General features: G+C 40.2%; 1 protein-coding gene across 14 annotated transcripts in view; it reads right to left on the bottom strand.

The window, feature by feature from the left end:
* Window positions 1–1186: 1186 nt before the first annotated feature.
* LOC118934031 (zinc finger protein 772-like) overlaps window positions 1187–22539 on the bottom strand; it is an 86068-nt gene continuing 64715 nt past the window's right edge. For 5 of the 14 annotated variants that reach the window (XM_057495550.1, XM_057495551.1, XM_057495558.1 and 2 more), the window contains 2 exons: window positions 12225–12285; window positions 1187–9132 (listed from right to left, as the gene is read on the bottom strand). In XM_057495550.1, the coding sequence (XP_057351533.1) occupies window positions 5819–6895 (1077 nt within the window). In that variant the 5' untranslated portion in view covers window positions 6896–9132; window positions 12225–12285 and the 3' untranslated portion in view covers window positions 1187–5818. Of the gene's footprint in view, window positions 9133–9612; window positions 9871–12224; window positions 12286–15308; window positions 15509–21587; window positions 21635–22539 lie in introns of those variants that run through there. The other 9 variants (XM_057495552.1, XM_057495553.1, XM_057495555.1 and 6 more) reach the window with 5 other exon arrangements.

Raw genomic sequence — 22539 nt, forward strand, 5'->3', positions numbered from 1 at the left:
TCATTTGTTGCAAGTTAGGCCTCTCTAAGTAAACAGTGAGTGATCTGGACTAATCAAAATATTAGGAAGTGCTTGTCTGGAATGTATGTACAGGAGGTAGGGTGAACACTATATTCTACTCAAACTTGGAGCAAAACCTGGGTTAAATTGAACAGTGAAGGGTGAAAGTTGATTAGCGAAGTAGTTACAGAAATGTAACCAAAAGACTCTGCACTGTATTAATCCTGATCTTCCTCTTATTATCCTCTATTTCTATTATCCGTATATCACCCTACCTGGAAAATGTGGCCATTGTGAGAACCTCACTGTCCCCTCCAGTCTCCCATCCTCACCTTTAGAGTATTTATCAGGGTAAGTCACCTCTTTAGCATACACAGATTACACCAGAATCTCCAGGAATATTAATCTTAGAGCACCTGCTGGGCATCTATGGACTTAGAAGATGAATATCTGGGAGGTGGGTAGAATTTCTTCCAAACACATTAATTTGGGGAGACAGCTGTCCATCATTTAAGGTAGTGTCAACTGTCACAGTGAGTTCCATCAGTTTATACTTCTTTGTAAACAGTGATGTGAAACCAAGTAAGTATACTTGTAAATAATTTCTAATATATAGACAGGAAGATATATGATCACAAAATCAAGTTCTTAAATTCTGTTCCAATTTCATCTGGGAAAGGAGAAGACAGGGTAATACAATGTTCACACACTAGTATAGGTAACTCCATTCAAGTTCTGTAGCCTGACATTGATCATTGGATCAAATATCAAAGACTAGTTTTTTTAAATTTCCATTCTCCTGTTTAATGTATATACTTTTGGGTTCTGATCATTTTCTGAATTTCAATTGCCCCATCTATAAAATGGAGACAACACATCTATTTTAGTGGTGTCTCAGTGTTATTGTCAGGCTCAAACAAGTCAATTTATGAAAAGGTGTTTAAAATATAAGGTCCTATTTTTATTAACACTAGATGAGTCTACCTTTTTCTCTAGTCTGCATGTTGCTTTAAGATGTGAATCTTATAAAAGACAAACTGGATGATCTAAACCTTAGTTGGCCCAGCTTTTATACCCATTTATTTATTGCAAGGCAGGTGACATGCCATAGAAGAGATCTAGGGTCATTGCATTTTATAAAGGTGAGAATTCACTGCAGAAGCAGCATAAATATTAAACAACCATAGAAGATATCTAGAAGGATCTATTTAATACTGGGCTGTGTCTCTGAAACATCCCAAGCATACTCTGAATAATGAATAGATGGTTTTGTAAAAAACATACTGACCCTGATAAAGCTCATTCATGGTTTTCAGAGCCTTTGGAGTTCCTGGGGATAAACGCAAACAATTCTAAGGAAGTATCCCTTTTTCACACAGAAAAAAGAAAATAATTCATGCAGTTTTCAATAAGTAATTCATCACTTTGTAAGTCAGAATATTTCTTTTTGTCCTGAGGGAAGGTTAATTGGGAGATGGTGTGAAGAAAAAGAAAAAGCAACAGTGACCAGTTGCCCTTATGCAGGGTACCACACATGAGTGTGAGTTCCTTGGGATGAGTTACCTTCTCAGGAAAGGTTTTTCACTGCTGGGAATGAGGATGACATTGAAGCTTAACAGAAAAGATCCATTTTCTTTTCTCTGATTAAAAATTCTTCCTCCTCACCCTCTACAAATAGGTATCAATTATATATTAATGCAAATGCCATTATTTGGTTATTGCTAAATTACAAGTAATAAGAAGTTTAACCAATGCAACATAGAAAGAAGGGATTCCAAGAGGATTTCCAAAAGGATTTCCTAAAAGCGACCAGAGTAACTGCAGAAAAGCTTTAACTTCAAGCAAGTGACAATTTAATTGTACGCTGTAGATGCGAGGAGATGAAGCTCTGTAAGAACTGTCAATAGCCATCCATTTTAAATCCCTGCGTTTTGACCATGAGGTATCATGGCATTATGCCAGTATTAAAGATAAGGCAAATTATCTAAACTAAGATGCAGTTCGAGTCCCACGGCTGCAAATTAAGTAGTGGAGTGTAAAGTGATGAAGTAATCATCCCTTTGAAGTTTAGAGAGAATGTGAATTCAGTGGAGGACTGTAGCTGGAGAAATGCAGTATAGTTGTCACCTAAGGGGCATTTAAGGATTCCCTTCCCTGGGCAAACACTGCCTCCCCACTCGGAGATCCTAATGTTCTACTGGACACATACCAGGAGTTCTGTACATGTATGTTCTCAGTCCCCTTTCAAATACTCTTTTGAAGTTTGCTTACTTATGACCTACACAATTCCAACCTCCCTTTTCCTGCTGTGTATTCAGAATCTCTGCTCCCAGTCTGAGTCTCAGAAGAGATCCCCCTCCACTGTTGATCACAAGGGAAGTGTTAGACTGGATCTCTGGCTATCCTTCTGTATGAAATGAAAACTTGATTTTGGTGTGTTAAAGATTGGTATGTGGTGGGTCCAAGCCTCTGGTTGGAATTATCGATCTCTCCTTCCTCACTATAATGCAGTTTCTTTATTTCTTCGAAGATTATAATATAGTTTATTACTGTAAAGGCTTTATTGAGGTATAATTGATGTGCAAAAAGTCACACATATTTAATATATACAATTTGATGAGTTTGGGCATATGCCTACACCACAGTCAGGGTAATAGACATACCCATCACCTCCAGAAAATGTCATGCATCCCCCCACCTCCCCTTTTTGGTGGTAAGAACACTTAACACGGTATCTGGTCTCTTTGTGTGCAATTAATTTTTTTAATAAACCTTTTTTCTTTGGGAATAAGTTCAGATTTATAGAAAAGTTGCAAAGATAGTTCAGACAGTGCCCACATCTTTCACTGTTTCTCTAATGTTAACATCTTACATGACCATCCATATTGCATTTATAAACACTAAGAAATTAACATAGGTGCATTTCTATTAATTAACTGTCATTTTCAGACTTTATTCAGATTTCACCAGTTTTTTCACTAACGTCTTCTTCTGTTCCACAATCAGAGGGATACCTTAGGTTGCATGATGCGTTTCCTCTGCTCAAAACTCAACAATGCCGCAGCATTACACTCAAAAGCCAACGTCCCACAGTGGACTACAGTGGACTACTCCATCATCTTCTCCTCCACTACCAATACCTTTTTGACCATTTCTCCAAACTCCTCTACTTCCCAACCCCTTGCTCCCTGTGCTGCATTTACAGCTGACCTTGTTGCTCTTTAAATATACTAAGTACACTCCTGCCTCAGGCCTTTGCATTGGTGCTTCCCTCTGCCTGTGGCACACTCTTCCTCAGAAACTTGTAGGACTAACTCTCTCATCCCTCAAATTAAACTATCTGGAATGCTTCTGCGTGGGAGATGTTTGTTCTCTCCCATTTATTTATCTATTTGATCACTTATTTATACCAGTGGGGACTTACACAAATGTATTCTATACCTAAGGTTATAATCCAGTACTACTGGATTTCTTTTGTTGCTCAAGTTTTTCCATTTTGGCCATTGGGAGCACTTTCAGTTAGCTCCTGTGTCCCTTAACATGTCCAATACCTTTGTTTTATAAGTGCTCTCTTACTTAGTTAATTTTATACCTAAGTACTTCATTTTTTTGTGTTATTATAAATGGTGTGTGTGTGTATATGTGTGTGTGTATTTCAAATTCCACTTGTTCCTTGCTGGTATATGGAGAAGGTATTGACTTTGCATATTAATGTTGATGTTGTATCCTGTGCCCTTCCTAAGCTTGCATATTAGTTCAGAAGTTTGTTGTAGGTTCTTTGGGCTTTTCTCAGTAGACACTCACCTCATCTGTAAATAAAGGCAGTTTTATTTCTTCCTTTCCAATCTGTATGACTTTTAGTTATTTCTCTTGCCTACAACTTCATGTCGTTTCTAAAATACAATTGATTCCCTTGGTTTAATGGTTACTTTCTTCTGTAAATTGAATTTTTTTTCTTTTTTCCCAATGAGAAATAATAGTTTACTTTAAATCATTTTAATATGGAGATGAATCTTTTTAAAAATATTTTTAAGCACAAATAAGATTGACTTCAAAATGAGTAACAAAATACACGTTGGGTCACAACTTTGGATCTGTATTGTGTATTTTCTGAAAAATACCTATGTATTTTTTTAAGGAAAAAATCAATGTATTTTATTTATTTAGGTATCATTAATATACAATTACATGAGCAACATTGTGGTTACTAGGTTTTCCCCCATTATCAATACCCCACCACATACCCCATTACAGTCACTGTCTATCAGCGTATTAAGATGCTAGAGTCACTATCTTCCCTGTGCTATATATAGGGTCTTCCCCATGCCTCCCCCATATTGTGTGCTAATCGTAATGCCCCCTTTTCCCCTTCTCCCTCCCTTCCCACCCATCCTCCCCAGTCCCTTTCCCTTTGGCAACTGTTAGTCCATTCTTGGGTTCTGTGCCTGCTGCTGTTTTGTTCCCTCAGTTTTTGCTTTCTTATGCTCCACAGATGAGTGAAATCATTTGGTACACGTCTTTCTCCGCCTGGCTTATTTCACTGAACATAATACCCTCTAGCTCCAACCATGTTGTTGCACATGGTAGGATTTGTTTTCTTCTTATGGCTGAATAATATTCCATTGTGTATATGTACCACATCTTCTTTATCCATTCATCTACTGATGGACACTTAGGTTGCTTCCTCTTCTTGGCTATTGTCAATAGTGCTGCGATAAACATAGGGGTGCATATGTCTTTTTGAATCTGAGAACTTGTATTCTTTGGGTATATTCCAAGGAGTGGGATTTGGGGTCAAATGGTATTTTTATTTTGAGATTTTTGGGGAACCTCCACACTGCTTTCCATAATGGTTAAACTAACTTACATTCCCACCAGCAGTGTAAGAGGGTTCCCCGTTCTCCACACCCTCGCCAGCATTTGTTGTTCCTAGTCTTTTCTATGTTGGCCATCCTAACTAGTGTGAGGTGATATCTCATCGTGATTTTAATTTGCATTTCCCTGATTATTAGCGATGGGGAGCATCTTTTCATGTGCCTGTTGGCCATCTGAATTTCTTCTTTGTACAAGTGTCTGTTCATATCCTCTGCCCATTTTTTAATACAGTTAGTTGCTTTTGGGGTGTTGAGACATGTGAGTGCTTTGTATATTTTGGATGTTAACCCCTTGCAGGTATGTCATTTGCAGATAAATTCTCCCATACCATAGGATGCCTTTTTGTTCTGCTGATGGTGCCCTTGGCTGTACAGAAGCTTTTTAGCATTATGTAGTCCCATTTATTCATTTTTTATTTTGTTTCCCTTGCCTGGGGAGATGCTTTCAGGAAAAAGTTGCTCATGTTTATATTCAAGAGATTTTTGCCTACGTTCTCTTCTATGAGATTTATGGTTTCATGACTTGCATTCAGGTCTTTGATCCATTTTGAGTTTACTTTTGTGTATGGGGTTAGACAATAATCCAGTTTCATTCTCTTGCTTGTAGCTGTCCAGTTTTGCCAACACCAACTGTTGAAGAGGCTGTCATTTCCCCATTGTATATCGATGGCTCCTTTATCGTATATTAATTGACCATATATCCCTGGGGTTACCTGGGCTCTCTAGTCTGTTTCACTGGTCTGTGGGTCTGTTCTTGTGCCAGTACCAACTTGTCTTGATTACTGTGGCTTTGTAGTAGAGCTTGAAGTCAGGGAGCATAATCGCACCTGCTTTATTCTCTTATGTATTTTCATGGAGGAACTGCGGCTAAAGTTTTCCCGCATGCATCACACTGATAAGGCTTTTCTCCAGTGTGGGTTTTCTTGTGCTGAGTAAGAGCACTTTTATGGAGAAAGGCCCTCCCACAGCTGCTGCACACGAAAGGCCTTTTTTCCACAGTGAATTTCCTGGTGCCGAGTCAGTGTACTCCTGCGGCCAAAAGCTTTCCCACATTCACTGCACTCATAAGGTTTGGCTCCGGTATGACTTGTCTGGTGCTGAACAAGGTTGTATTTTGTGCTAAATGATCTCCCATATTCAGCACACTCATTAGGCCTTAATCCCATGTGAGAGGCCTGCTGTATTCTGGGGCTGGAGTCAAAGCTAAAACATTCCCCATGGTTATTGGACTCAGAAGGTGTTGGTTTGCTGTGGGTTTTCTCATGTAACAAAAAGTCGGAGCTGTGGCTAAATAATTCCCCACATTCACTGCACTTACAAGACTTTTCTTCTGTGTGTACTTTCTGGTGCTGAACACATTCGTCCTTGTCGCTGAAAGCTTCCCCACACTGACTGCACTTGTAATCCCCTTGTGCAGTGTGAAAGGCCTCATCACACTCAGTGCTCCTGCGTGGCTTCTTACCATTGTGAGCGGCGCGGTGCGGGACAAGTCCAGAGCTGGCCAAGTCCTCCGCATCCTCCTGGCGAGTGCAGGCCTTCTTTGACATGTGGCTTTGGCCGCTCTTCACGGAGGAGGCCTGGCCCTTTTCCGTTCGAGATAATGTCTCTCCATTCTGCTGCCTCCGGCTCTGGACAAGGTTTTCAGTGACCCAGAAGGTTCTCCCACGTGACTTACGTGGGTATGGTTGCTGCTCAGGGCATGTTCCCTGCTGCCCGGTCAGATGGAAGATGTCCTTCGAGAGTGGGTCACATGGGTGGCTCTTTTGGAAGGAAGAACCCGCCTTGAGAGTTCTCACCTGTGACACTCTCACAGAAACACCTTGCTCAGAAGATGCATCTTTATCCTCCACTTTACGACAACCACCAGGGCGAGGGCTCTCCTGGATTATCTCTGCCACGGTTGGAGCTATGTCTACCATGCCAGGAGCTTGGTGGACTCTCGGTGGCTCAGCCCTGGGAATTAGGTGGTATCTGGAAACTGCAAGTCCCTGTGAGGCCACCAGTTCAAAGGTCTCCCGCATCACAGCATAGCATAGGTGTTGCTGAACAACATCAAGTAGCTCCCATTCCTCTGGGCAGAAGTATATATATATACATCTTCAAAAGTCACAATGTGCTGGTTGGGATCATTCTGAGCTCCTGCCTCTGCCATTATCATGCCACAGTTAACAAGGTCTTGTGAGATGCCGCCTGGAGAGAGGCCGGAAAACACCAGGCACGAGACCTCTGCAGCCCAGTCAGAAACCGCAAGTCTCCCTTACATGAAGTTGCAGAAGGACATCAAGGCTCCCACAAGACAGAAAGGCAGGTCTCAAGTTCGAAAAAGTTCTCTACTCCGAGTGGATGAGCCGGCAGAGAAACAGCTTCTATTGGCGCTCCCGTCACGGGCTTGGGCATGAACCAGAACCAAAATGACAGAGACAGGAAGTCACCCCTGGAGACCATTTACTCCCTTTCTTTACTGCCGGAGTCCAGCTCCCGCGGGGGGGTGTTGCCCAAAACAATGAGAAGGAGTCGGTGCACGGAGAGATAGGACACGGAGTCAGATGGAGGTGGTCTCTCGACAAAGTGCCAATGACAGCTTTATTTATACCATTTGCACCAAGATATGATTACTTCTTATTGTTCTGTTGATTAATTCTATTTCTTTCTAATCTATACATGCTTAGTCAAGTGTTAGGTGATCTTTTCTCTGTTTCTTGACCTAACATTTTCCTAGCACCATGTACTCTATCGTGTTTTACGTTTCTATGCACCGCAGTTTCTAAGTAGCGCATGTGACTGCAGGAGCGTGCAGTATGTAGCAGTGACTATGGAGTCTATCAGCTCAGGGTGAAATACAGGTCACCTACTGCCACAGTTAGCTAGGATTCTTTTCCACAAAAATATTCTAAAAGCTTTAATAAATTTATAATCAATCTAAAATCATAAACTCATATCTTCATTACGCACCCCTTCATAGGGCACAGAAGGCAGCAAAATAAATTTCCCTTTCTTATCTATACTTCTCTTTCTTCTGGGTGAATACTAAAATTTCTTTGATACATAATATGCAGGTTTCCATGGCTCTACTACTGTAGGGACTAAACAAGGTTTACTTGAACAATGCAAGGGCCTTCATATCATAGAAACTATTTCTGTTTTGATCACAAATCATGAACTATAAACACTCAGGTCAGATATGATTATTCATTTATAGGTAGATGCAAGATAAAGATAGAAAGCATAATTTAGTACTGTAAGAAGGCAGGTGTAGATGCTCAGGTCTGTGCCTACAGACCAGGTATTGATCCAAGCTAGACGAGGGCAACGAAACATCCACGGGTGTAGACAATTTCTCTCAAAACTGGGGTGGGGGGGGTGAGGTTCTGAGCCTCACCTCTGTTGGCCCCCATTTTCTCACCTGATGGCCCCCCCTGCGACTGTGCCTGTCTTAGGTTGTTCCTCCCGTGAGGAATCTTACCCGTCTCTGGCTAAACAGCCATCCTCCGGGGCCATACAGGGAGACGTAAAGCTGGGAAGTGAGAGAGAAGCAATATTCTTTGAAAAGGTTAGCTTTTTACTTCTTTGCAGATTTATGCCCTGTGGCTTCCAGGCCCAGCACTCGTCTTGAGGTATCTTTACTACTTGGAAGAATTATGGTATTTGGTAATTTAAAGTATGAGGCACGAATTCTAGTAAAGGGCTGTAATTGAGAAGGAAGAAGAGAAGCTATAGAAGTAGCAAATAGAAGAAAACATGAGAAGATGGATTAAGTATCAGACAGGGTTATTCTATTCAATATTCCCACATAACTCTGTTTCTCTAATCTTTCTATAAGACTCTCCATCACTAGTTTCACTGGCATTGTAATAAAAAAGGGGGGCATTCCCACTTAGTGGAGATGGGGCAGTCAATGCTTGACTAGCTAACAGTAGGTTTCGGTATTTCATGCCAAGATCGCCATCTGGCCCCTGCGTGTTCCATTCTTTAGGAGCACTGGCCTGAAAAGCTTCTGGGAAACGTATGTTCTCAATTTTTCCATACTGCTTAGCAAAGGTTAGCTTCACCCTTGGCAAAAATGCAAGCAAAAGAAAGCCAACAGTATAATGGAGAATAACAAAATCAAGGTGGGTGATAGGGGGAGGCAGCTGCAAAGGTCCTTGCTTTGTGGGGGTCTTCCTCCAGCCTGAACTTCGCTACACAGCTTGAATATCATGGCTCCGCTCCCGCCGCTTTACAGTGTTCCTCCAAAATTCAGCTTTCTCCTCAGAGGTAACTACAATAAAAACAAATACGGTGTGTATTATTTTAAAGATCATTTTAAGCTTTTTAATACATAGATGTGCTATAAAAGTATACTGATTTTTTAAACATGATGAGTAGTGATGCATATACTGTTCTTCCACTTGCCTTTGTCACATAATAAAATGAATGCAACACCATTCCAAGACAACACATATAAATCCACCTCATTATTTTAACTACTCTGTAGGATTTTAAAGTAAGTATTTTCTATAATTAACTTAGCTATTCTCTTCCTGATGGACACATAAGTAGTTCCCTTCAGTTTCTCTGGTTAAGAACTGAAGTCAACATATTTGAACATCATTTTGGTCAAATGTGCACAGAAAAGACATAGCAAACAGAAATTGGGATAAAGTGGCGAGGGTTTAAAAATGTAAATTTTTATAAATATCATCCCACATCATCAACACAAAACATCATCCCACAAATCTACCAATTCGTATTCTTACAAATTAATGTATGTAAAAACCCTATACTCTCACATTTTGTTTTTTCAATCCTTTAACTTTTGGCCAAACTTACATATTAAAAAATCAAGTATCACAGTTATATTAATTTGTACTTCCCTGTTATCTATATAGGTTGAGCAGAAAATTAACTTAATCTCTTGCCCATATAAAGTTGGATTTCTGCAGTGATGCTCTGAGTCACAGGGCTCCTCTGAACAAGCTTTAAAATTCTCATGTCCACATCACATTTTCATCTTACACTGAGAAACAAAGATTTGGTTAGAATTGAGTGATCTAAAGGTGCAGGTCTCCTGGATGAAAAAAGGCAAACCATCTCGGACATTACACACCCTACCTTAGAATCTCCTCTATGTATTGTCAGGCAGAGTATGGCTGGCTCCTCTGCATTACCTGGTGATGGTATATGTTATTAATGGATTCTGGTAGAGCAACATCTCTTGAGGACCCTGGGGGCCCAGTGTACCCTTGCCAAAATACCTGGGCTGGGAGCTCTCATTATGTCTCTTGGAGAGGGCTATTTCTTACCTTGTATCCTTGTATACAGTGGACCCCCTCCACTGAGGTTGGGGCTATGTGAACGGGTGGGGTTAGTGAATGATGACAGATAGTCGAGACAGGCCAGGAGTAACAAGAGTAGTGGAAGGGGCTATGTAGTGCAAGGAGAGGGAAATTGGAAGGGGGATGCCTTATGGGCTCATTAACTCAGTGACATGCTTTGAAAAGCAATCCACATGGTGCCCCTAACTCAGAATGCTTTCTCATGCTTCCAGAATTTTTGACACACCAGAGGTTTGCAGGACTACGTCTGCTGGCCCGTGTTGCCAGCAGGTATTGCCTGAGGTAAGGGATTGGGCCAAGGAGCAGACACTTGCAGAGCGTATGGTGAGCTGACGGAGATGGCCCACTTCCTTGTAAAACTGACAGGGGATGATGGAGATGTGTGGGATTCTGTGAGGGAAGCATGATGCCCTGTCCTGCTACCAGCATTTCCACCTCCAAGATGAGGGTGTTGGGGCCTGGGAAGGACACAGTTATGATCACATTCTCAGCGACAGTTTCCCATGGGGATTCTCAAGTTGGGTAAGCATTGTAATAATTGAGGTTTCTTCCACGGAGGCAGAAGACTCTACCAGGGATTATTTTGAAACAGTGAATGTTACCTCTCGTACTTTGATGTATTCATTCATTTATCCAGCAAGCATGCACTGAATAAATGCTGAGGGCAAACACTAAACAGAACAAAAGGAAAGGGTGAGGTTTGACTTGACTCAGGCTATGGAAGTGAGGATGGCGAGGAGGGGACAGGTTGGATTCTTAGGAAGTTAGGGATTATGTGAAAGGGTGGGGGACAGCCTATGGTGATTCTGAGCTCTGAAGATGGGCTGACTACACAGAAGCTGCTCCTCTTAGCTGAGATTGAGGACAAAGGAAGAAGAGTTGGCGATTTTAAATTAGAGGCAGAGATTAGGAAGGGTGTGGTGGATAAGGTCAGTATGGACCATGTAGATGATCAGGTTCTACTGGCTGTCCAAGTGGAGGTGTCCAGTAAGGAGTAGAATACACAGGTCAGACTATCAGGAGAGGGAACCAGGCTGCAGATTTAGGTTTGGCTGCATCGGGAGAGGTCATGTGAGGCCGTAGGTGTAGGTAAAATCAAGCGTGTGCACATAGCAGCCTCCATAGTGTGTCTCCTCTGCAAACACTATTGGAAACCAAGATTACACAAACCTTAATAAGTCCAGGGAAGAGTTCAGAGGGAGAAAGCACTCAACCAGAAATTCACCAATCAGAGGAAGTTTTCCTGTGTTGCCTTAATCTCTCTGTTTTAATCATATATCTGTACCTTTGCCTAGGCATTGCCTATGCCTGTAAATTTGCGGCTTATAGCATATGTTAAGTTATACATCATCATTTTTCAGCCTCAAATATGCTATCTCAGGTCCCCTTTAGGACTCTACTCTTGGTAGCCTTTGTTCAAGGCTGAGCTCACAACCATAGTTCATAGACACTCGTCCACTCTAACTAACTTGTCTGTTCTAGGCAGCTGACAGCCCTGCAGTAATTCAAGTTTCTCATGACATACAGAGCAAGGGGCTGGAAGCAATCCTGAGCCCAGGTCCCTGGAGACTGGAACTTCATGACACATCCTTTATCTAACTAGGGGACAGTGATTGTCAAAATTTTAGGCATAAGACTACTTATTCCAACTGAAAATTTCCCCAGTCCAGGAACATAAGGAAGGCCCAGCAGTCTGGGTAAAGTGGGGACTGCAGGCCCAGAGTCCTGTCCACTCAGCCCCTTCCTCCCCCTTGGTCCATGGGCTCTTGGCAGGCACAGAACTCTAGGGTGCCCTCTGAGCACTGCTGAGAACGCTGGGTGCTACAGGACCCTGCCTCAGGCATGGACTTCATCTAGCAGTGCCAGCCATCCTGAACACACAGGACATGTCTCCCATGTGATTTTGTCCTGCATTCTATATTGACTTTGTCAGCACAACCTAAATGTCCTGTATTCAGCTTTGTTCAGTAAGTTACAAACATTCAGCAGTTGGAGCTAGTTTTCAATCACAGCAATTAGCGATTAAATCACTTACAGCAACACTAGCTGAAAACCATATCTCCACAAATAAAGATCTGGTGTCTCCAGAGGTCTGGCTGAGGGAAGATCAAAAGGGGGAGAATTAGAATTAAATTAAGGAAATATTAAAGAGAGGAAATGCCTGTTTTTTGGACACAGTCCCAAGTCTTGAACAAGTAACCACCATCAATCACATGTAACTTCCAATCAGCATGAGACTGTCAATGACTGCCTCTCTCCAGTAATTAAACTTCTGAAAATCAGCAAGTCAACGATAGCTCCAGGCTTCTGAAAATCAGCCGATCAGTGATACCTTCCTCCCTCCCTCCACACACACCTGTGCTGAAAGTCAGCCAATCAGCGACAGCTCACATTTCTAGAAAGCATCCAATCAACAAGTTCTGTCCCGGGGCCATACTTGTGAAAGGCAGCGGGTCCATAGCAACCTTACTCTAGTGACCACAGGAACGCAGCTAAAGGCCGGCAGTCCCCAAACACTCCCACTTCTGACTGTCCAATCCCCAAGCTGACCAAAACCGTATAGCCAGCTCTGGCTTTGTTCAGGAAGACTGTACCTTGCAAGGACAGTTCTCCCTTTCAGCAAACGGGAAGTTCACCTTTTGGCATCAAATATTCTTAATTCTCAAGTTCACAACTTTCAACCATTCAGTCTCTGTTTCCAGACTTGCTTGGATTTGCGAATGACAGGCACGCTAACTGATGTGGCCATGAGAGTTTCAAATTCAGTCTTTTCAATTCTCGCAGTGGTCGCTTTCATCTATTTTCATTTGCATATATTTGAACTTCCGGAATGCCCAACATAAGCATAAATGTTGGGATGAATCTTATGAACAGTGGACTTTTATTAAATGAGGATCAATCCCTTTAAAAGCTTTTTGTGCAGTACGCAGTTGTTCATTCCACATAGAAAAGGGTGGAAAGTCAGATATCAACCACTATACGTTAACAGGAGGACATGAGAGACGATTTCCTTAACTAATACCAATGACAAAAAAATACATTTTTCTTGAGAGATTCAGATTAAGAAGACAAAATAATCACAGCAGAAGTTATATCATCACAAGTTGGAAGCAAATTTTCAAGTTCTGGGACCAAATCTACTGCACTAATAAAAATACAATAGCTCCATTTACCACTACAGAGATTATCAAAGATCTAAATGCCTCCGTTTTTTATGTCATGACCACAGACGCATGTAATGACAAAACAGAATACGTTTTTACTTTAAAGCCTTGTGAAATAGTTTTCTCCTGAAAAAAGGGCTTTTTAATAGGGCTACTATGAGCAAAGTCCTTTTCAGATGAAACTTCAGACACAACAGCAAATGTTTCCAGAGACTTCCTTTTTTGTTTTTATTTAGGAGTTCATGAATTAAAGAAGTTAAAGGTGACAGAAAGTACACGATTCTGTGGTAGACTGATGCACTGCCCATATTCTGAGTAACGCAACTCAAACAGTATCTGATGTCCTTCCTGTTGAAATAGAAGTAAAAGTCGTAAAACGATTCTTGTGCCGCATTTATAGTCTTTGAACTCTGTTATTAAGGGATTTGGGTGATTTTGTTAGCATTTAGAATTCTTCAATTCTCATTCAAAAATTCATTGGCTCTTCTTAACAAATACAGTTGAAAGACTCTTCAGTTTGTTTGAGGCACTGATAAAATATTTCACTTCTGAAGGACAGGCCCCCAAAATTCTTGTTGACTTTTTAAATAAGCTACTGAGCAAAGTCTGCTTCTTATTCATAGTTTTCACTATTTCTCTAGCAATAGGCTCATGTGCATTGAAAGAAGAGCAAACAGTATTATTAAAGAACTCCATTGATTAAAGGAATTTGTTGAACTTGTTAGAGAAAGAATTGATGGAAAATGTTCCCCTTTATGTGTCAAGGTTGTTTTTTAAATGAACAGCATTGCTTATGAACAAGAAGAAAATTTCTGACTTGAAGTGGATAATTAGTATGGGATTCATCAAGACTATCATTTGGAAGGGATTTCATCACTTGAAGGGTTTGATTTAGTCATATGGATATTACTGAATATTCTTTCAGCATGGCAAGAGAAGGAGAGGATAACAATTGATGAGGCTGCTCCTTTCTTGTCAATGGACATTTAAAAAAAATGTTTAGAGATGCAACACAATCCTGAACCATGAAAATGTGAACTATGCCATGAAAGATGGCATTCCATGAGTCAACAAAGCACATTTGAAGAGTGGTTCCCAGAATTGTGAACTATGCTGGTACATATTCAGTATATCAGCCCATATAGCTAATGTTGAATATATGTTCTCATTAATGAATTTTCAAAGGACAAAATAATGAAATAGGTTGAAAGTGCCCACTGTAAAAGCTATGCTGCTACAGTGTAAATGGAAGACTGAAACTGCAAGGAATTGTATAAGCAAATTCTGCAAAACAGGAAATTGTTACGGAGAGGTAAACCAGCAGGGGAATACAACTAAAGAAAGAGGTATACAATTTAGATATTTATAATTTAATTCAGATAAATAACAAGTAATGCTTTATTATAAGTATATCCCATGAAATATTTTTTTTTCTTTTTATTTCAATGTGGATATGCATAGAAAATGTTATGGGCTGAATTGTGTTTCCTCAAAACTCCTATGTTGACATCCTAAGCCCCAGTACCTCAGAATGTGACTGTATCTGGAGATAAGTAAGGTCTTTAAAGCGACAAGTTAAAATGAGATCATCGGAGTGGGCCTTCATTTAGTATAACTGGGTCCTTATAAGAAGAAGAGATTAGGACACCCATTCACAGAGGGAAGACCATGTGAAGACACAGGGAGAAGAGGGTGGCCAACTACAGGCCGAAGAGAGAGGCCTCAGAAGAAACCAGCCCTTGCCAATACCTAGATCTTGGACTTCTAGCCTCTAAAATGGTAAGAAAATAAGTTTGTGTTTAAGCCATCCAGTCGGTGGCGCTTCGTTATGGTAGCACTAGCAGACTAGCAAAATTAAAATAATTCAAATTTAGCTAGGTGCCTTATAGTTTTATTTGCTAAATCTGTCAGTCCTAAGGAAGAACCAGAGGTAAGGCTGCCTGTACTGTACCTACCCTCAGGAACCACAAGGGGGCACTGCTCCGGATGATGAGCTAAAGTGGCTTCGAGTGCTCTCAGATGATCAAGAACAAAAGCTTCTACTCTTTCCCAGAGGACAGGGCAAAGGAGCACTTCCCATCTCAGTTTCATGTTAGCAGACCCTGGCACAGAAACTGAGGAGAAAAGGACGAGAAAGCTAACTTATGGGTCAATCTCCATCACGAACACAGATGCAAAAATCCCAGACATGATAATAGTTCACTTCATCCGCAGTATGTAAAAAGAATGATACACTTTCAGCAAAGTAAGTTATCATTAGAAAATCAGTTAATGTAAATTTTTCCTTTATTGTATGAAAGAAAATTCATATAATCAAATGAAAAACAGCATTTGATAAATCTGAACATGCATGCAGGTTTTTTTAAAGGGGAAAAATCCTCTATGCAGCCTAGTAAAAGAAAGACCATCTTTAACCTGCTAAAGATTATCAGTCATTGGTGAGATACTGGAAGATTTTCATTTGAGACAATGATGTTCTACATGGCTATTCAACATTGTATTGCAGATCCTCACCTCCACACAAAGGCAGACAGTACAAACAAAATACGTTGGAACTGTACAGGATGGAACAAAATTGTCATTATTTATAAATGATATGATTGTGAATAATGTTTGTGAAATAATAAGGTTTTCTGGATAGTGCTTCCTTATAATGAAATCAATTGTATTTCTGTCTATCAGGAAAAAAAGCTGAAATAAAATTAAGACTATCTGCAAAAGGATTAAGGGTGTCAAGTACCTTGGAATGCACCTAAAACAACATGCATGTGACCTTTACAAAGATATTTTGTAGCCTTAATGAAGGAAATTTTAAAAGACCTAAACAAATGGGAAGATATGCTTTGTCATGAATTGAAAAGCACAGTAACAATATTGTTATGTGGTCTCCATCTTGGATTTATTATGTATTTTAACCCTCACAATATCGTATCAGATAGGTTAGGTGTTACTGCCTCAAGTTTAAAGATAAAGAAACTGTGGGTCTGTAAATCCAAGTAATTTGTTCAAGGTCATGCAGTAAGTGGCAAGGGCAGAACTTGAATATATACTTCTCTGTCTCTAAAGTCCCTGGTTTTTCAACAATACCACTGCAGTAGACACTGTTAGTGCCTGGCCTAGATACCCTCAGATACCTTCCCGCCAGCTTTGTGCGTCCCTTTCCAAGCTTCTGCATGCTTTATGCTGAGGAGTCACGCATTTAACCCCCAGAGGATTACCTTTGGCATTAGAGTCTGTTTGCTCACACTCACTCAGAAAAACCTCTAGTAATTTTCTATCCCTCCCATCCCTTCCAAATCTGCAGACAATCCATGGCCTCCTTTCCAGTACAGAGAACTGGAAGTGCACAGGAATTTTACATCTAATGCCAGAGTGGTCAGCCAATGACAGAACAGTTTCTTTGCCTCAAGGCCAAAACACTTTTGAGGTGTACTTTATGTTCCAGAGCTCCCTGTAGGATTAGGCTGAGTCTGACACTTCACCTGAAATTACACACTTCCTCGGCTTTTTCCCCTTTTCTTGCCTCCTTCACCCCCTTAATAGTCTCTCCTGGGAACAAATCCTTAATAAAACACATGCATCTCGAAACCTTGTTTCATCTGGGAGAACATCACATCTTACACCTGCATTGTGAGAAGTGTTTACTTCAATTCTCAATCTAGGTAGTAACCCCCAAATCGAGTAAATATATGCTTATTACGTGAGCTTTGTAAAATATCTTATGGATGTGGAATCGAAAGTAGTAATGGTAAATGATTATTCAATTAGAATAATGTTCAGGTAATTCTTTTAGTGATCTTCGCCAAGTAATTTTACCTCCCTGGCTTTCTTGTCCTTTGACAAACGGGTGTATTGGATCAGATATTCTCTAAGCAGAGGATCTTACAAGGAGGCGATTTCGGGAGAAATCTGGAGATGTTCTGGGTTGTGACACGTGAGGAGGAGTGCGGCTGGTGGTTCTAGTGGGAGAAGCCAGGGATGCTGCCAACCCACCTACCAACGCCCTGGACAGCCCCCTACGAAAAACTATCTGGCCCCAAATATCAAGAGTGCTGAGATGGAGAAACTTTGACCTAAGGTCTTATCTATCTCTAAAATTCAGTGAACTAATAATCCTATGTTAGTCTACAGTCCATCAGTCTATCATTTTGATGTAATGAATGTATTTTAATTCCAGGAGAAACCAGTCTCAACTCAGTCAGATAGTTTGGTACTAACCAATTATTTACTGGTCATTTTATCAGCAATTGATGGTCAGTTAAGGTAAACAACTTCCGAATGGACGCACAGCCTTTGTAAACTAACATTCAGTGACCTGTTTGCTGCTCTAGAAGATGCTATTTTAAAATGCTGGACAGAGGATAGAGTTTGCCTAGTGAAAGCAAATACGATGGTAACTTCTTTTACGTACAGTGGCATGGGGAAATGGAACTAAGCATGTAACGTGCCATTTTATGACACACAATAATTGTAGACATCTTAGTTAAAAAGCTATGTGAGCAGTACGCGCTTTTGACTTTATCTTAATCTCAGTAACCACGAAAAACTAATTTAATACTCTTAATTTACTGTTCTTAATAGAGGTTTCCAATGACAGTTCCCATGTTATAATTTTATAGAACAGTAAACACATTAACAGTAGCTGTGATTATAAGTTCACTTGTTTTATTTACCAAAAACATTCCTATTTCACTTTTTTTACTTAACATATATCATGGCCATTGTGAATTGCATGTGCTTAATGGGCCATTAAAACACCTTAAATTAAATGAAGTAATGCTACACTATCTACTTCTGTATTTTATCCATTTTAAAGCTTGATTGCTTTATAATGAAGCATAATGCAGAGCCAAATATGGGAGCAAATGAAGAAGAAAGTATTAAAATCCCATGGTGGAATTAATTCCACATATTGCATAAGGAATCTTTTTGTATGAAACCCATATCTTATAAGAAAGAGAGACACATATGGAAAGACAAACTATTTTGGATTAATAACAAAACGCATGTGGGTGAACAAAGAAAAATGACATAAAAGCTGGATTCCAAAGGTAGAGACTTGGTTCTGCAGGCTGGCTGTACTCTTGTTTCCAGGTTCAGAAAAAGAATGTAAATAAGATAAAATAAGCCTAGAGGGCTGTAAAACAATTCCATAGTAAGTTGGATTAGGTTAAGGAACTGCTTCATCCAAATACAGCATAGCGATGATATAACAAGCTCTCAAGAGACAAATGGAAAATCCCTCACTAGTCCTGAGTTCAATATTGGAGCATTTAAGCCTTTGGAGGTCAAGACTAGGATATCATGTATTGTGTGTCTTTCTCAATCTGCTACTTGATATTTTATCATCATAGTTCTTTATAATCAGCAGGATTTTGTGAGCTGCACCTTGAAGATCAGGAATTGGAAATGCAGAGACAAGTTCTTTCAAGACAGACAGATAAAATACAGCTGTTCTATGGTCTGAATGTCTGTGTTCCCTCTAATTCACATGTTGAGATCCTAATGCCTGATGGGCTGGTATTAGGAGTTGGGCTTTGGAGAGGTAATTAGGCCATGAGGGTGGAGCCCTTAGAAATGGGATTAGTGCATTACAGAAGAGACCCCACAGAGGTCCCTGGTCCCTTGCACCATGTAAGGACACAATCAGAAGTCTGCAGTTGGGAAGAAGGTCCTACCCAGCTGTGCTGGCCCCTTTACCTTGGACTTCCCAGCCTTCAGAACTGTGAAAAATAAATTTCTGCTATTTATAAGCTACCCAGTTTGTGGTATTTTGTTGTAGCAGCCCAAACAGACTGAAACAAGCAGTATTCAAACTATTTTTTTCTTGTATTTCCCATGACCCATGGGACAAATAGTCTACAAATTACTACGAGCAAAACCTAGCACACTGATTATGTATCTCAATACCTTTACTACTAAAGATAATTTTTTAATGAAAATACTTGCAAGTGTTTTAATTAAGTGGTTAGTTAGCTATTTAAATTTTTTAATATAAGATAAAAATGCAGGTCTATTTATAGAGTGTACATAAAGTCTGGAGGTATAGAAAATATATAGGGTATGATCAAGGACATCTTCACTCTGTATAATAATAAAATAACGCTATCCAGACTTTATGCACACTGATATGGAACAGTCTCTAAGATGTGTTAGTAATTGGGGGTGGGGGAAGTAAACTGCAAAACAATGTGTGCTACTATGTTACGTAACAGATGCACATTTATATCCACAAAGAATGAACTCATATATGGTGGTAGGGTAGGTAAGAGGGGACTGAAGAGAAGTCAAGAGATAATTTTATTTCAACGGTATGTTTGAAATTTTTACAATGTGGAAACAGTGATAGAGCACCACGTCCGTATTTTAACTCTGAGCAGTAACAAGTCACCTGCAAACACTCCACATCTGACCCTCGTGCTCTAGTCACTGTGCGTACAAGGGTGGACTGCTCTCACGTGAAGGGTCCTGGGCTAACTGTCTGAGATCTAGGTTCTAATCCTGCCTCTGACACAAACCGCCTGAGTGATCCTGAGCTAATCACCATTTTCCTAAACTCTGGGCTCCCCAACCACAAAATGACACTTTCTAAGGTCTTGTCCTGCTTAACCGACCAAAAGTCACGTAAAAACATGCACCAACCCAGTGGACCTGTGCTGGCTCTTAAAATTCTCCACTTCATGGTTGTGTCATAATATTCTTTTGAGAAAGTGAAAATCAGGTCCTGGTAAAAGAGTGTTTCCAATGCGGCATGGACAAGGTCATATAAACACTGTTTATACACGAGGCCACACACCACAGCTGGAAATAGGACTAATTATGCCTCTTTCTGAGTGATTTTTTGCTTTCCTATCAGTGCTGTCCCCAGGCCAGCGTTATCTCTCGGGAAAGAAGATTACTGAGAATCTAATTGCTAAACTGCTCCTTCTTGACAAGATGCAATCCAAGACAGGATTCCATAATCTCCCTTGGGAAAATCAAGCACAAACCCATACTTATAAACACTTCCTCTTAAATCTGCATTCCTGGATGCTCCAAGGTTCCATGTGGGGTCTGCTCTCCTTTGCTGCAGTCTAGTAAATAAGCCCAGTTTTGGCAGCAGGCGGGTTTCCTGGCCCTTTGACTACTGAGCTCTGACTCTTCCTTTTGACCATCAAAAATATCATTCATGCAGCATCAACTGCATCTTCTGTCAAAAGATACTCCCGTTAGTCACGAGAGCACCCTTACTTTGAAATGCTATTGAAATAAAACACACAAGCAAAAGCGAGAGGGGTTAACCTACATCCTTGAATATAGTCTCGCTTATGTTCTCAAATTATCATCCCATTCCTCATGCCTACATCCCTTTATCGAGTATCTAGGCCTTTCTTTCTTTCACTGATAACTTTACCATTTACATGAACTGTAGTAAATTACATTCAGAAATGTCCCTCACGTCCTTTAAGACATTCATATTAGTTATACATTGCTGTATAAAAAAACTACCTCAAAATAGAGTGACTTAAAGTAACAAGCGTTTGTTCTCTCACAGTGTCTGTGGGTCAGGAATTTGAGAGGGGCTTAGCTGGGGAGTCCTGGCTGGCTGCAGGTCTCTCACAGGATCCTGACTCTTACCTGTAATCTCATAGAGACCTAAATAAATGAGACAATGTAAATTAGTTCCTTGGAAATCTTTTTCCCTACTAACAGGTGTACCACTGAATAACTGTAATGCAATCAGAGACATTTTAGTATGCATTTTTCCCTAAATATATAGTGTCATGTGAGAGCCTCATAACAACCCATTTTTCAGATGAGTTAGATGAGGCTGAGAGAATTTAAGTGTCTCCCACTGTATTGTATAGTTATGAGGAGGCAGAATCAGGGTATGGAGACAATTGTATGGAATATCCCAAAAAGTGCTTTCTGTGTGAGACCAGAGCTTCTAGAGAAAATAATCTTTAAAAATAAAGAAGGAGAGAAAGAAATAGGAATATTTGTTCATTGGGTCTCTACTGGATTGTTACATACATTATCACACTGAATCAAGGCCATTCTTTTGTTTAATCAAGCCTGTTTAGAACTGCTAGTCCAGAAATCTCTCCACATCAGTTAAAATTACACCCACGAGAATTTCCAAATAAGCAGTAATCTCATGTCACCGGAAATGTCCAAATCCCATCCAGCCATGTGTGAGCATTGGGGTCCAAAAGGGAAGTCATTATATTTTCTCTTGACATTGTTTGCATCACCTTTCTATCTTCTTTTTCTCCTGACTACTTTTCCATTTCTCCTCCTTCTGTGCAACAAAGATCAAATGATGTTATTTATACTTGTTTATAAAATGACTACAGTGAGAAGTTTCAGTCCAATACTTTATTCTCAACATTAGCATGTTAAGGCATTTATTTCTAACTGTGCCTATTCAGAAGAGAGCAAGAAGTAAAGGACTTAGACAAAGGACGTCAAGTAGGACCTAAGACTTTCAATATTTATTGTCAAAAATAAGATAAAATGTTCAGGACTGGAATGCATAGATATCAGAGAAAGAAGCAGCACTGGAAATACAGTTCATGCAAAACCATACGAAGCAGGGTTACTTGTGTGACTCATACGCAGGTTTAAATACGTGTCGACATAGCACATTTTCTTTGACCACAGCATTGTCACTGTGGTAGAAATAATTCAAGATTTGGAGTCAGAAATAAATGATATCAGGTTCTAGTTTTACCATTACTGATTATGTAACTTTGGACAACATGTGACTCGGATTGTTTATCTATAAAATGGGAGTAATAATGGCGTCTATTTTTCCTGCTTGTGGCAAAGGTTACAACTAATGTAGACAATGTGCCTAATACACGGTAAAAACTCAGGAAGCGGGCTTTCATCAGTCTCACTTTACATTTATTTTTTTGCTTATGGAAAAATATGTGCCATTTCAGGAGGGACAGAAAGGGAAATGTCCCCTCACCCCTTCTCAGCTGCTCAGTTCTCAGATCTACAGTACTGGAACCTCCATTCTGAAGGTCAGTTGACCCATTCTGAGGTCAATTTACCTACACCCAGGAAGTTCCGAAGCCCAAAGCTGGGTTGAGGATCACGTCTCCTTTCTTCAGTACCAAGGAATAACTAGTTCCTCAAGTTTCCAGACGTCAAATTGGCTTACTTACCTCACTTAACATTTCTGGTTAACAGAACCCT

Source organism: Manis pentadactyla, chromosome X, assembly GCF_030020395.1.
Source record: "Manis pentadactyla isolate mManPen7 chromosome X, mManPen7.hap1, whole genome shotgun sequence".
Taxonomy (NCBI): Eukaryota; Metazoa; Chordata; class Mammalia; order Pholidota; family Manidae; genus Manis; species Manis pentadactyla.